At 43.9% G+C, this 17,045-nt stretch overlaps 1 protein-coding gene across 1 annotated transcript in view; it reads right to left on the reverse strand.

Moving 5' to 3' along the window:
* LOC120031920 (USP6 N-terminal-like protein) overlaps positions 1 to 17,045 on the reverse strand; it is a 79,193-nt gene that overhangs the window by 60,693 nt on the left and 1,455 nt on the right. The window contains exon 2 of the mRNA XM_038977777.1: positions 5,925 to 6,025. Within this exon, the coding sequence (XP_038833705.1) occupies positions 5,925 to 5,928 (4 nt within the window). The 5' untranslated portion in view covers positions 5,929 to 6,025. The remainder of the gene's footprint in view (positions 1 to 5,924; positions 6,026 to 17,045) is intronic.

Raw genomic sequence — 17,045 nt, forward strand, 5'->3', positions numbered from 1 at the left:
CATTGTGAACACAGAACTGAGACTACAGCTCCACAGGAGGAACTGAGATCAGAGGATATGGGAGAGGACATAAACACTACTGTGCTAAAGCCCAAAACATAAACACTAGTTGAATACTGCACTGCAGCAATGGACACCAGCAATACAGCAACGCTACTACCTCTATACAGTAGCAGCTACAACCCATTGCAGTCGGTTGCTCCGGTTATAGACGGGTTGGTTGTTAAGCAACACAAACCAACGCAAAACAGACGGGGTTGGCTTAGAAAGTTGACAACCTGTAAACTATATTTCGTCTCCAATGTTTATTGACAACAAATACATTCGCACAACGAGCACTACTCTCAAATACATCGTTACAGTTGTTGGTTAGCTAGCGAAATTTAGCCATATTAACACTGACATCAGTCAAAAAAACAAAAACAAAAAAACATTGTATCAGGAACAAGATAAAACTAGCTGAAACGCGCCACCTACGATTCCCCACATGGCAGCTTGTCATTGTTGCTAGCCAACTGGCCATCTAGAACCACAACACACCGCCTTCCCGCCCCACTGAAGCGTGGCCACCGTTGTCATGCCGTTGTCAGCTAACCCATCTATAGCTACTACAAACTGTCCTGCCTGTTAGAGGTGACACCTTCAACGTGAGATAAATCGTTTACATTTTGTAGAAATAAGTTAAATACTGTACTAACACCTATGTGGACTCTCCCATACTCAAACTTCTCAACTTGTTCAGGACACAGCCCAAGTGGGGCAGTATGTGATAGATTAACTAGTCCAACCTGTACCACACAAATGAGCTTTGTCCCTCAAACAAATAGTTCTCACTCTAGTAATTATCCCTGTGACATTGTGTTAGTCGGAGGGCCTGCTGGAGTCTCACTGTGCTACGCAGAGCTGTCCTGTCCAGAGAGAGGGATGATAGCAGGCCTGGCCCTACACCAAGAGACAGAGAACCAGGGGTTGGAGACTTCTGCTTTATCAGTGCCGACACACCTGCCGACACAGGGCCAAGTTAACATGTTAATGGATTGGAGACCAACTGCTTTTAACCAGGGCCAAGTGTTAGCATTTTAGCAGATAGCCGCTCAGCATGAACAGGTCCAAGGATTAGCATTTTAGCAGATAGCCACTCTGCCCTGCTCAGCATGAACAGGTCCAAGGATTAGCATTTTAGCAGACAGCCACTCTGCCCTGCTCAGCACAAACAGGTCCAAGTATTAGCATTTTAGCAGATAGCCACTCTGCCCTGCTCAGCATGAACAGGTCCAAGGATTAGCATTTTAGCAGATAGCCGCTCAGCATGAACAGGTCCAAGGATTAGCATTTTAGCAGATAGCCACTCTGCCCTGCTCAGCACGAACAGGTCCAAGTATTAGCATTTTAGCAGATAGCCACTCTGCCCTGCTCAGCATGAACAGGTCCAAGGATTAGCATGTTAGCAGATAGCCACTCTGCCCTGCTCAGCATGAACAGGTCCAAGGATTAGCATTTTAGCAGATAGCCACTCTGCCCTGCTCAGCATGAACAGGTCCAAAGATGACCATTTTAGCAGACAGCCACTCTGCCCTGCTCAGCTTGAACAGGTCCACGTATTAGCATTTTAGCAGATAGCCACTCTGCGCTGCTCAGCATGAACAGGTCCAAGGATTAGCATTTTAGCAGATAGCCACTCTGCCCTGCTCAGCATGAAAAGGTCCAAGGATTAGCATTTTAGCAGATAGCCACTCTGCCCTGCTCAGCATGAACAGGTCCAAGTGTTAGCATTTTAGCAGATAGCCACTCTGCCCTGCTCAGCAGGAACAGGTCCAAGTGTTAGCATTTTAGCAGATAGCCACTCTGCCCTGCTCAGCAGGAACAGGTCCATGTGTTAGCATTTTAGCAGATAGCCACTCTGCCCTGCTCAGCATGAACAGGTCCAAGTGTTAGCATTTTAGCAGATAGCCACTCTGCCCTGCTCAGCATGAACAGGTCCAAGGATTAGCATTTTAGCAGATAGCCACTCTGCCCTGCTCAGCATGAACAGGTCCAAGGATTAGCATTTTAGCAGATAGCCACTCTGCCCTGCTCAGCTTGAACAGGTCCACGTATTAGCATTTTAGCAGATAGCCACTCTGCGCTGCTCAGCATGAACAGGTCCAAGGATTAGCATTTTAGCAGATAGCCACTCTGCCCTGCTCAGCATGAAAAGGTCCAAGGATTAGCATTTTAGCAGATAGCCACTCTGCCCTGCTCAGCATGAACAGGTCCAAGTGTTAGCATTTTAGCAGATAGCCACTCTGCCCTGCTCAGCATGAACAGGTCCAAGTGTTAGCATTTTAGCAGATAGCCACTCTGCCCTGCTCAGCATGAACAGGTCCAAGTGTTAGCCGGTTAGTGTTTTGGGGGCCTGGATTTGCATTCAGAACATTATTATTCAGTCAAAGTGAAATCCTATATTGGTGTGTTCCAGTAGCCTGTTAACACTAGCCCTGTTGTCATGGGGAACATGCTATCAGGCCATCAGCAGGCTGTCAGAGAGCAGTGGTAGCCAGCATACTAGGCTAGCGGTGCTGTCTCAGTGCCCAGCAGATGGAGACCAGATGAGGCTTTAGAGGAGATAATGACCCTGGTCTGCACCACGCCTAGCCACTGTGGACCCAACAGCACGCTAGCTACCGAATGACATCAGATCAGTTCTCAGCTCAGAGAGAGAGGGGGCAGAGACAGAGATAGAGAGGGGGCAGAGACAGAGATAGAGAGGGGGCAGAGACAGAGATAGAGAGGGGGCAGAGACAGAGATAGAGAGGGGGCAGAGACAGAGAGGGGGCAGAGACAGAGAGGGGGCAGAGACAGAGAGGGGCCAGAGACAGAGAGGGGCCAGAGACAGAGAGGGGCCAGAGACAGAGAGGGGCCAGAGACAGAGAGAGGGCAGAGACAGAGAGAGGGCAGAGACAGAGATAGAGAGGGGGCAGAGACAGAGATAGAGAGGGGGAAGGTGGCAGAGATAGAGAGGGGGAAGGTGACAGAGATAGAGAGGGGGCAGAGACAGAGAGGGGGCAGAGACAGAGAGAGGGCAGAGACAGAGATAGAGAGGGGGCAGAGACAGAGATAGAGAGGGGGCAGAGACAGAGAGAGAGAGAGGGGGCAGAGACAGAGAGAGGGGGGGCAGAGACAGAGAGAGGGGGGGGCAGAGACAGAGAGGGGGGGGCAGAGACAGAGAGGGGGGGGCAGAGACAGAGAGAGGGGGGGGGGCAGGTGATAGCTAGACATCTGGTAACATACATCACTCCCCCTTTCATCACTACCTCCATAACCCAGACATGAAAAGTCTGGATTGTTTATCAAACACGGCTGGTCAGTAGGGAGAGGGGGGTGGAGAGAGTACTCTGGTTCCTTTGATATCTACACTACTGAAAGACCTCTAACCTAAGGGCCTGTGTATAAGCATTCACAGTCCAGCCATTTCAAGGCTAAGACAGAGCTACCCTTCATTGTGAGCATGTTTCACATTAAAACAGAAAGCAGGTTTTTTTTTTTTACCAATTGCTCAAAGCGCTTTACAAAAGCCAACACATCTTGTATCTGTCAAAACTTTGTGTGATGCAGAGACAACTCCTGGCCTCTCTCTGTCCTCTCTCTGTCCTCTCCAAATGCACAGGAAATTACTCCATCCAGAACGAGTCATCCTCCATCTACCGTCGCTCATTAACAGACTCGTTAGTGAGAGCAAACCCCCCTCATCTCCCCATCCTACAGGCTAATGGGCGGGTGGAGGCTAATTAGGGTAATTAACTAGGGATATCAACGAGAGGGCACAATCACTGACTGAATTTACCAGAGGGCCAGATAAATAATAAAAAGGGATAAAACAAAGCCGTTTTATCCCAAAGCATATTGGGCGTCCCAGAGTACAATACGTGACCATACTATCAGCTTCTCCCGTGGGGTTACAACAGAGTGTTATGTTAGTGGTTGTTGTTTTGGTGCAGCCTGACTGACTCTGTAGCTGTGCTATTTGTGTTCTGACTGAAGTAAGGGATCAAAGCTGGAAAGGCCTTGCAGCATTTATCAGAACAGGAAAAGTGGGGACTTGGTTATAGGCTACGCAGGGCCTGAGCACAGAACATAGACACACACACACACACACTTTTCTGACACACTATTGACATACACACTCTGGAACATTGATATGCCTGTAGAATATATTATGTAAAACAATATAAAGAAAAATGTGGCTAATCAAAACATGTATATTTTCTATAATCATGTTTATATTTTTCAATAGTCAAATGTAAGAAATGTGTTATTGAAATCAAAATACTACTCATATCACAGAGCAAGCAGTAAAGCTTCAAATGACACCAACTTTTACTTTGTAGCACCTACAGATGAAACACTATGGAGTCTTAAAGGAGGCCTGGGCAACTTCCAATTCTGCTTGACACACACGCTTACAACCGCTGCTCTGTAAAATTTAATTTTTCCTTTTTTTCCATAAAAAATAAAATAAAAAATCTGTCTTTTTTTTGGGGCTACTTTCATGAGGAATCACCAGGTGTGGTCCATGAGTAGTTTCCCACCCAATTCTCTCCTAAACCTAATAGCCCAGTTCTGCAGTGAGAGCACAGAGCAGCGGTTGTAAGCTATAAATACCTGCTTAGCACCACGTCCCTGGTAGGTGTCTCTAGCCTGTTACTATCAATTGTATTTTCATCCATCACTCAAAATCAGACACCTTGTGGACCATAAGCACAGACCACGAACACGCGCACACTGTCCCATGCTTCCCCTGCATGTTTATGAGTGTGCAGAGGAAAAGGCAGTAGTCGAGTTCAATCTCTCAGCACTCCCCTCCACAGCATCTGGCTAACCCAATCACCTTACAGTAAATACCACACATGCACAGGGTTGCCCCGGTAACCTACTAGCAACCCTTCAGCACCAGCCAGAGACTTAGCCTACTCAGAGCACTGCAGATAGAAATCAACTGTATGGAACAGACATGTCTATTATAGTAGAACGTGGACAATCAGGCCAGCTCTATGCAATACATTCTATCTGAAATGCTGTTCAATATTTTTGCTTTGTTGAATCTGGAATTCGACTTGATAAAGAGCCGTGGAAAAGTCCCCTTTTAAAGAAGATATCCAGATAACAGCCAGATAACTTTGTTTGTTATTAAAACTAAAGTTTTAGTCCTAAGTGAACGCACCTTTTCATTCCTTTGATACCGCTAACTTAATTCACACTCAGCAAAACACAGACACACCCGAAGCTCTTAATTATTGCCCATGCATTCTGAGCCAAGACACATTCCAAGTGCAATATCTTAACATAGAACTGAACAGAAGCCCAGACATGGTGTGATTCACAGCTCACTTTCCATAGAATGCAGCATGTCCCATTAGACACCGTCAGACTCAACACCATAGACAAAGATGGGCCAGGCACAGCTGTACACACACACACACACACTGGAGTGTGCATCACGCTACACCCCATGCCCCTTCCCATCATGCATTGCGGGGCTGATTGATGGGTGATTGCCGTGGCGAGGCGAGGACGCGGCACTCTCTCCTCTCTGCCATATGGTTCAGCCACAGGGAGCAGGGAGGAGGAGGTGCAGACAGACTGAGCCCATTTAACACCTCTCCACATGATGCATCCATAGGCCACATGTATTGGAGCACTGTGGACCACAGAAGCATTGCTCAGAGCTACTTCTCTTTTCTCCAGCTTCTATCCAGACGGGTACATCAAATAGCTACCAATGATAAAAATGACTTTTCCCACTAGTGAGCTGAACCGAACAGTGCTAAACCGTGCTGGCCGGCACAGTCCGGTTCAGGCCGGCAAGATGGTGTGAAAAGGGTAGTGACCTATGACAGCCCTGGCTGCGTTGTTGAGGGGCATGGTGAGGGGTTATAAGTACTTACTCATAGTGGAGGCCGGGGGCGGGGAACAGGGCAGGGCCCAGGCGGGGTTTTGGACAGGTGCGGTCGTTCTCCACAGGTGCCCTCCTAGAGGCACTCATGACCTGCAGAGAAGGAGAGGAGTCATTCAAATGAGCGGAGACCAAAAACAAACTAAGTAGGTTCTCAAACACTATTTGAATGTTTCAGGGACAAATGCGTCAGGTTTTTAGAGGAAACACACTGTCAAGAAGACAAATCATTATAACGTTCAGAAATATCATGTCTTTCATATGGAGGAATCACATTAGGCCTGCGTCACTGACTCCATGATGGGTACAATCTATCCTCTGTCCACCTCACTGCCATACACCCCTGGAGTGACGTGCTCCATGACAAACACACAGTACGTGCAGGGTACACACACACACACCGATGAAGATGATTAGAGATGACAGTTGGCATGATCATTAGTGTCATCATTGAGCTAGTAAGACAGGGTGCGGTAAGAGTGACCAGACCTGTGTGTGTGTGTGTGTGCACGCACCCATATGGCCCAGCCACCGGCCAACCAAACTAAATAACCATCAGCTGATGACAGTGGTGTTCCTCTGTGGTGGGGTAATAACAGGTCATTGGATAGCGCTGCAGATGCAAGCCATGCAGGGTGAGGGAGGGGTAAATTAACTGGTTCATGTTGCCATGACACAACAGGGCAGAAGCCACAGAGGATCTGATTCTTCCTAGAGACCTCTGCTATTGGTCAAGCACAGGTCAGAAAAACACTTAAAGATGGAATCACCATTAGGGGAAACAACTCTGTTCGCCCCCCAGCGCCTTAGTTATCGTTTTGTTGATGAAAACAGAGGAGAGGAGAATTCGGTAGCGTGGTCAAATAAATTGCATATTTCTGCTGTCCTAATGTGTGTGCAATGCTGTCAGAGGGGAAAAAAACTCTTTGTTGTCTGCAGTAATTTCCCCATTGTTGTAATTTCCCCAAACAGACATTGCAGTTTCACCAATTAAGGATTATAGGCTTTAATTAACAGAAGACAAACAAGCACTGAACTAGTTTCATGTGTCAATCCAAAAATGCCAATACTTACAACTGTGTTCATGAATCCAAGTTGTAAATATTAGGGGTATACACTAGAGGTCGACCGATTAATCTGAATGGCCGATTAACTAGGGCCGATTTCAAATTTTCATAACAATAGGAAATCGGTAATTTTGGACGCCAATTTTGCCAATTTTTTTTACACCTTTATTTAACTAGGCAAGTCAGTTAAGAACACATTCTTATTTTCAATGATGGCCTAGGAACGGTGGGTTAACTGCCTTGTTCAGGGGCAGAACGACAGATTTTTACCTTGTCAGCTCAGGGATTCAATCTTGCAACCTTACGGTTAACTAGTCCAACGCTCCACCTGCCACCTGCCTCACGAGGAGCCCGCCTGTTACACGAATGCAGTAAGAAGCCAAGGTAAGTTGCTAGCTAGTATTAAACTTATCTTATAAAAAACAATCAATCAATCATAATCACTAGTTAACTACACATGGTTGATGATATTACTAGTTTATCTAGCGTGTCCTGCGTTGCATATAATCGATGCAGTGCGCATTCGCGAAAAAGGACTGTCGTTGCTCCAACATGTACCTAACCATAAACATCAATGCCTTTCTTAAAATCAATACACAGAAGTATATATTTTTAAACCTGCATATTTAGCTAAAAGAAATCCAGGTTAGCAGGCAATATTGACCAGGTGAAATTGTGTCACTTCTCTTGCGTTCATTGCACGCAGAGTCAGGGTATATGCAACAGTTTGGGCCGCCTGGCTCATTGCGAACTAATTTGCCAGAATTCTACGTAATTATGACATAACATTGAAGGTTGTGCAATGTAACAGGAATATTTAGACTGATGGATGCCACCCGTTAGATAAAATAGGGAACGGTTCCGTATTTCACTGAAAGAATAAACGTTTTGTTTTCGAGATGATAGTTTCCAGATTCGACCATATTAATGACCTAAGGCTCGTATTTCTGTGTGTTATTATGTTATAACTAAGTCTATGATTTGATAGAGCAGTCTGACTGAGCGATGGTAGGCAGCAGCAGGCTCGTAAGCATTCATTCAAACAGCACTTTCGTGCGTTTTGCCGCTGTTTATGAATTCAAGCCTATCAACTCCCGAGATTAGGCTGGTGTAACCGATGTGAAATGGCTAGCTAGTTAGCGGGGTGTGCGCTAATAGCGTTTCAAACATCACTTGCTCTGAGACTTGGAGTAGTTGTTCTGCATGGGTAACGCTGCTTCGAGGGTGGCTGTTGTCGATGTGTTCCTGGTTCGAGCCCAGGTAGCGGCGAGGAGAGGGATGGAAGCTATACTGTTACACTGGCAATACTAAAGTGCCTATAAGAACATCCAATAGTCAAAGGTATATGAAATACAAATGGTATAGAGAGAAATAGTCCTATAATTCCTATAATATCTAATACTTCTTACCTGGGAATATTGAAGACTCATGTTAAAAGGAACCACCAGCTTTCATATGTTCTCATGTTCTGACCAAGGAACTTAAACTTTAGCTTTCTTACATGGCACATATTGCACTTTTACTTTCTTCTACAGCACTTTGTTTTTGCATTATTTAAACCAAATTGAACATGTTTCATTATTTATTTGAGGCTAAATTGATTTTATTGATGTATTATATTAAGTTAAAATAAGTGTTCATTCAGTATTGTTGTAATTGTCATTATTACAAACACATTTTTTTTTTTTTTTTTTTTTTTTTTAAATCGGTATTGGCTTTTTTGGGGGGGGGGTCCTCCATTAATCAATATCGGTATTGAAAAATCATAATCGGTCGACCTCTAGTATACACAGTGTACAAAACATTAAGAACACCTTCCTAATATGGACTCGAAAGTAGTCAAAATAAGTAGAATTGGTCTCATCAAAGATGCCCATCCCTGGTCTATGTCATGGAAAGAGGTGTTCATAATGTTTTGTACACTCTGTATATGAATGAGATTTGCTTTGCGCATTTAATTATACAATGATATTTTTCTTTGTGCATGTAACTGTGATAACATACTGATGTGATTTTGAATTGATTCTTATTTTATTTTTTTAGAACCCATGGGGATGGTGTTGAAAATTAGCAGTAGCTAAAGACGCTACTGCAATGCATTGGACGATTGCTTAATGTGTTTGTACTGGTCACTATCAAAATATTTATTTATTTAACACACACACACAGTTGAAATCGGAAGTTTACATACACTTAGGTTGGAACCATTAAAACTTGTTTTTCAACCACTCCACAAATTTCTTGTTAACAAACTATAGTTTTGGCAAGTCGGTTAAGACATCTACTTTGGCATGACACAAGTAATTTTTCCAACAATTGTTTACAGACAGATTATTTCACTTATAATTCAGTGTATCACAATTCCAGGGGGTCAGAAGTTTACATACACTAAGTTGACTGTGCCTTTAAACAGCTTGGACAATTCCAGAAAATGATGTCATGGCTTTAGAAGCTTCTGATAGGCTAATTGGCATCATTTGAATCAATTGGAGGTGTACCTGTGGATATATTTCAAGGCCTACCTTCAAACTCAGTACCTCTTTGCTTGACATCATGGGAAAATCAAAAGAATTCAGCCAAGACATCAGAAAAAAAATTGTAGACCTCCACAAGTCTGGTTCATCCTTGGGAGCAATTTCCAAACGCCTGAAGGTACCATGTTCATCAATAGTACAAACAATAGTACGCAAGTATAAACACCATGGGTCCACGCGGCCGTCATACCGTTCAGGAAGGAGACGCGTTCTGTCTCCTAGAGATGAACGTATTTTGGTGCGAAAAGTGCAAATCAATCCCAGAACAACAGCAAAGGACCTTGTAAAGATGCATTAGGAAACAGGTACAAAATTATCTATATCCACAGTAAAACGAGTCCTATATCGACATAACCTGAAAGGCCACTCAGCAAGGAAGAAGCCACTGCTCCAAAACCGCCATAAAAAAGCCAGACTACGGTTTGCAACTGCACATGGGGACAATGATTGTACTTTTTGGAGAAATGTCCTCTGGTCTGATGAAACAAAAATAGAACTGTTTGGTCATAATGACCATTGTTATGTTTGGAGGAAAAAGTGGGAGGCTTGCAAGCTGAAGAACACCATCCCAACCGTGAAGCACGGGGGTGGCAGCATCATGTTGTGGGGGTGCTTTGCTGCAGGAGGGACTGGTGCACTTCACAAAATAGATGGTATCATGTGGAAGGAAAGTTATGTGGATATATTGAAGCAACATCTCAAGACATCAGTCACGAAGTTAAAGCTTGGTCGCAAATGGGTCTTCCAAATGGACAATGACCCCAAGCATACTTTTATTTTTTATTTCACTAGGTAAGCTAGTGAGAACAAGTTCTCATTTACAACTGCGACCTGGCCAAGATAAAGCAAAGCAGTGCGACAGAAACAACACAGTTAGACATGGAATAAACAAGCGTACAGTCAATAACATAATAGAAAAAAGAAAGTCTATATACAGTGTGTGCAAATGGCGTGAGGAGGTAGGCAATAAATAGGCCATAGTAGCAAAGCAATTACAATTTAGCAGATTAACACTGGAGTGATAGATGAGCAGATGATGGTGTGTAAGTAGTGATTCTGGTGTGCAAAATAGCAGCAAAGTAAATAAAAACAATATGGGGATGAGGTAGGTAGATTGGTTGGGCTATTTACAGATGGACTATGTACAGCCGCAGCGATCGGTTAGCTGTTCAGACAGCTGATGTTTAAAGTTAGTGAGGGAAATGTAAGTCTCCAGTTTCAGCGATTTTTGCAATTCGTTCCAGTCTTTGGCAGCAGAGAACTGGAAGGAAAGGCAGACAAAAGAGGTGTTGGCTTTGGGAATGACCAGTGAGATATACCTGCTGGAGCACGTGCTACGGGTGGGTGTTGTTATCGTGACCAGTGAGCTGAGATAAGGCGGAGCTTTACCTAGCAGAGACTTATAGACTTCCCAAGTTGTGGCAAAATGGCTTAAGGACAACGAAATCAAGGTGTTGGAGTGGCCATCACAAAGCCCTGACCTCAATCCTATAGAAAATTTGTTGGCAGAACTGAAAAAGCGTGTGAGAGCAAGGAGACCTACAAAACCTGACTCAGTTACACCAGCTCTGTCAGGAGGAATGGGCCAACATTCATCCAACTTATTGTGGGAAGCTTGTGGAAGGCTACCTGAAACATTTGACCCAAGTTAAACAATTTAAAGGCAATGCTACCAAATACTAATTGAGTGTATGTAAAAGTCTGACCCACTGGGAATGTGATGAAAGAAATCATTCTATCTACTATTATTCTAACATTTCACATTCTTAAAATAAAGGATTAAATGTCAGGAATTGTGAAAAACTGAGGTTAAATGTATTTGGCTAAGGTGTATGTAAACTTCCGACTTCAACTGTGTGTGTGTACCAGTCAAAAGTTTGGACACACTCCTCTCAACCATTCAGGTGACAAACAATGCCTTTTCCAGCATGATGGAGCACCTTGCCATAAGGCAAAAGTGATAACTAAGTGGCTCGGGGAACAAAACATCATATTTTGTGTCCCTGGCCAGGAAACTCCCCAGACCTTAATCCAATTGAGAACTTGTGGTCAATCCTCAAGAGGCGGCGGGTGGACAAACAAAAACTCACAAATTCTGACAAACTCCAAGCATTGATTATGCAAGAATGGGCTGCCATCAGTCAGGAGTGGCCCAGAAGTTAATTGACAGCATGCCAGGGCAGATTGCAGAGGTCTTGAAAAAGAAGGGTCAACACTGCAAATATTGACTCTTCGCATCAACTTCATGTAATTGTCAATAAAAGCCTTTGACACGTATGAAATTCTTGTAATTATACTTCAGTATTCCATAGTAACATCTGACAAAAATATCTAAAGACACTGAAGCAGCAAACTTGGTGGAAATTAATATTTGTGTCATTCTCAAAACTTTTGACCACGACTGTACATGATTCCATGTGTTATTTCATAGTGTTGATGTCTTCACTATTATTCTACAATGTAGAAAATAGTAAAAATAAAGAAAAACCCTTGAATGAGTATCTGTGTCCAAACTTTTCACTGCTACTGTATATATCCTCAAGAGGGTGTTAAACGATGAGAGACAGAGACATTCCTACAATAGTGCTGTACATGAGCCTACAGGTGGATTCCAATCCTCTACCCTGGTTGACTCACATCTAAATAGCCCCACCTACTGTAGCTATATCCAGTCAGCCAGACATGTTGCGTACACCTGTTGTGGTTCAGTCAGCAAAGATCTGACTAAGGAAAACAATGGGTTAATAGGTTGGACTCAGGCCTGAGTGTGTGGGCTGAGAGTCTTAGCTTTAAGGCGGTGAACTGGGATAAGGGAAACCAGACCATATGTTCACCTCTGCCCTGACCCAGGTCTACAGCCAGCCAATCAACAGCAGCATTACTGAGCAGCCAGAGGAAAGAGTCAATCAACAGTAATGTTACAGGAAGATTGAGGAGACAGAGGGAACTCAAAGCCCTATTAAAATAGGCCCAACTCTGTATTATTATGGGGTTAGTAGTATCTCTCTCCAAAGCTGAGAAGGTCAGGCATAAAGGAACATTGGCCCAAGGCAGAGTGAGGGAGATGGGCTAGGGGCAGGGTGTACTGATCAGTGGATGGACCTCTCTTCCTTCTCCAAGGACTGAGAGGTACCCTGGCAGAAATGAGAGCGTCAGGTACTGCCAAAGCAGCATCCATGCGTACATGCAACGGAGGCTGCCAAACAGCGCGCACACACTCACCTACTCACTCACTCGCGTACACACCTACTCACTCACTCGCGTACACACCTACTCACTCACTCGCGTACACACCTACTCACTCACTCGCGTACACACCTACTCACTCACTCGCGTACACACCTACTCACTCACTCGCGTACACACCTACTCTCACACCTACACACACACCTACACACACACACACACACACCCCCACTGCTTGGCTGAGGTTGCGCGAACATCTGGTGTGCTGTGTGTGGGCCGGCCACTCCAAGGCCAGGCAGAGAGAAAGCAGACCAATGTGCCAGCGGGCATAAGCACCCACCAGAGACTGGCACCCAGAGCTCTGCCAGCGCCTGGAGAAAAGAAGGGGAATGTATTAACACTATACCCTCTCTAACATGTGGTCTGTGTGTTTGAGAGGCAGGATGTGTGTGTTGTATTGTAATCTATTTAACTATTATCAGTGTGGGCTGACCTGTGATCACACACACGCACAGTTAAGGTCACATTTAAAGAGCATTTTGTCTCTGGCAGTGTTTTATGTGTGGGGAAGTGGAGAAACTGAATCCTCCACCCACTCAGTGCCCACAGCACCATTTTGCAGACTGTGTGTGTGTGTGTGTGTGTGTGTGTGTGTGTGTGTGTGTTTTATTACAGAAAGAACCCATAGCAAAGGCCTGGTTGCTATGCTACGGAAGCTCAGCCGGGACCAGCTTTTCAGGCAGTCAAAGAAACCCCTCCAACTCACACAAGACACTGCCCAGACGGACAAACAGACTGCTCTTTCATTACAAACACACATCTACACACTAGTTCTCTCTCTGTGGAGAGGTATTACAAGAGGCACGACTGCTCTTTGTGCCAACTGTGTACAGAGCCCATGTGGGAAAGTGTGTGTGTGTGTGTGTGTGTATAAAACAGAGAGGGGCAGATGATAGGGGGGAGATGAGATTATTTGTGGCTGCTGACTCTTGCAAGCTGCTCTGTTTCCTCACTGTCATGGTCTCAGGGCAGAAATACAGAGATCCTTAGCATTGTCCAAGAACTATGAAATAAGGAAACATGTTTGAAATGGCACTAGGGGTATTTTAAAAGTGTTTTAGTTTTTTAAATTCTGTAGGCCTATCTTTTAGTCTATATGCCATGGTATTCTATGCAGTAGTAGCTAATAGTCTCAGTAGTACCAAATGAATGAATGGACATAAATAGGATACAATACTGGTGATGATTCATTCACTCACTTTTTTTTAATCAGGATGATTCTAGTATTGGAAAGGGGGGTGACGGAGTTCTCTCTTTCGATTCAACATAAACTTGCCGCATTCATTGTGCAAACGTGAATGTACAGCTTTAAAATTGAGTTTTTACAACATAACTCTTGATAATTCAACCAATTAAAGCGGTTGAGATAGAAAAGTTATGGCCGGATAGGGCTACTTTCCTATCCTATCCAGTCCAACATTGTTCAAAAATATAGACAAGACCAAATCACCTGTTGCAAAAAAATAGGCCGAGCTCTACAGGTGGTGAAGGGCAGGCATGAGCTCTTTCTTTCTTGTGTAACTATTTCATATTCTGTCTATAGGTCTACTACCTAGATTCAAGTGGCTACTACCTAGATTCATTTGGGAGTTGAGAAATGTTGCTATAAATAGGGGGAAATACATTTTTAGAATCCAATTTGCGTTTGCTTTACAGGTAGCTAGGATAATTAAGCTCGCTAAATGGCTACATCTGGTTGCTTTGCCCATCAATATTAATAGACTCCAGCACAGAGTTGTATCGATAATAAACAACTCACCATGAGCCACAACTTCCTCAACAATGCCTGGAATTGTCTGCATCAACAAACAATACTTACCATAGCTCCAACTCCCACTGCTTAACATTTAATGCCCTTCATCAGCATGCCTATGCACAACTATCTGTGTGGACACTTGGGTCTTAATATTATGAAGGGCAGTAAAAGTAACCTAGCTAGAAATAGAGTTAGCCCACCTAGCCAACAGTAGCCACAACGAATTGAGATGTGTAACATATAATAACATATTGCAAATTCGTAACATATCGTACTAATTGCCATTCGTAACATATCGTACGAATTGGAATTCGTAACATATCATACGAAATGGATGATGGACATCCACAAATGAATACATACCATATATGGGTGTGAACATTTAGACATTAAAAAGTTTAAACCAAATTGGGATCCTAACATTTAGGAAACAAATCCCTTACTGAATAACATATTTTTTCTTCCCAAAATGTAAATCAGTGGGGTTACCACAAAATTACCACTAAAAGGTCCCGATCATCATCATAAAGGGAAAAAACAATTGAAAAAATACCTAACGCAACAATGCTGCAATGTTAGGAAAAAAAGACATGTTTGCTACTTTATTAACAGGAGCTGGAATGCATGAGGGGGAGCGAGAGGCTCGACGCAGCGCAGCAGCACACATGTTTGTGACTAGGGGAGCAGGAAGGGGAATAAAGATAGCAACCAGATCGACTCGCGCTGGTAGACTCACTTATTGATAGTTATTTATCATCATCTGATTACATAGTACCTGTTTTGACTGCATCAAACTGAGAGACGCTAGTTAAACTAGCTAACATTAGCTAGGCTAATTGAGACTACATAACTCACCTTCCGAAACCTACAGTAAATAACAACTCCATTCAGATTATTCATTACAGTTTCCCTTTTGGCTCTTGGTGTTGTTGTAGCTTGTCCTTAGCATTTAACTTTTAGTTGTGTCATTTTAATTCCATCTTCCATTGATTAGCCTACTGATACACTACATGGCCCTTCAATTTAGTGGATTTGGCTATTTCAGCCACACCCGTTGCTGACAGGTGTATAAGATCGAGCACAAAGCCATGCAATCTCCATAGACAAACATTGGCACCTTTCCAACAAGTCAGTTCCTTACATTTCTGCCCTACTAGAGTTGCCCTGGTCAACTGTAAGTGGTAGGCTACACAAGCTCACAGAACAGGACAGCTGAGTGCTCAAGCACCTAAAAATCATCTGTCCTTGGTTGCAACACTCACTACAGAGTTCCAAACTGCCTCTTGAAGCAACGTCAGCACAAGAACTGTTCGTCGGGAGCTTCAATAAATGGGTTTCCATAGCCGAGCAGCCGCATACAAGCCTAAGATCACCATGCACAATGCCAAGTGTTGGCTGGAGTGGTGTAAAGCTCGCCGCCATAGGACTCTGGAGCAGTGGAAACGCGTTCTCTGGAGTGATGAATGACACTTTACCATCTGGCAGTCGTATGTACAAATCAGGGATTGGCGGTTGCCAGGAGAACGCTACCTGCCCGAATGCATAGTGCCAACTGTCAAGTTTGGTGGAAGAGGAATAATGGTCTGGGGCTGTTTTTCATGGTTCGGGCTAGGCCCTTAGCTCCAGTGAAGGGAAATCTTAAAGCTAAAGCATACAATGACATTCTAGATGATTCTGTGCTTCCAACTTTGTGGCAACGGGGAAGACCCTTTCCTGTTTCAGCATGATAATGCCCCCATACACAAAGTGAGGTCCACACACAAATGGTTTCAGCATGACAAAGCAAGGTCCATACAGAAGTGGTTCATCGAGATCGATGTGGAATAACTTGACTGGCCTGCACAGACCCCTGACCTCAACCCCATCGAACACCTTTGGAATGACTTGGAACGCAGAGTGCAAGCCAGGCCTAATCACCCAACATCAGTGACCGACTTCTCTAATGCTCTTCTGGCTAAATGGAAGTAAGTCCCTGCAGCAATATTTCAACATCTAGCGGAAAGCCTTCCTAGAAGAGTGAAGGCTGTTATAGCAGAAGATGGAAACAACTCTATATTAATGCCCATGATTTTGGAATGAGATGTTCAACAAGCAGGTGTCCACATACTTTTGGCCATGTAGTGTATATCCTAATAACTTGCCATAGGGAAGCTCTGACTGTAGCCTAGTACCAGTTTGATGACTTGTGATTGGACCAGTAGGATAAATTATACAATTTTCTCTCACCGCAGGAAGCCCGATGTAGACCCTCTCCATTGTGAATTCACGTGGACTTGAATGAATTTCGTATCGTTTGAATGGAAAACCGAGAATTAAACGTTAATTGTTTTCCCATTTGTCACATCTAATACCAAAGGAAACATAACATATACTAAATAGAGGGACATATTTACATTAACTATGTTACGTTTACCACTGAATCCAGATTACGTTGGTTAATGCAGATAACTCCAAGCTAATTCCAACACGTAGCATTTGTATCCTCACTAAAGTGGTAGGCATAGGCATAG

This window comes from Salvelinus namaycush, chromosome 38 (assembly GCF_016432855.1).
Source record: "Salvelinus namaycush isolate Seneca chromosome 38, SaNama_1.0, whole genome shotgun sequence".
Lineage (NCBI taxonomy): Eukaryota > Metazoa > Chordata > Actinopteri > Salmoniformes > Salmonidae > Salvelinus > Salvelinus namaycush.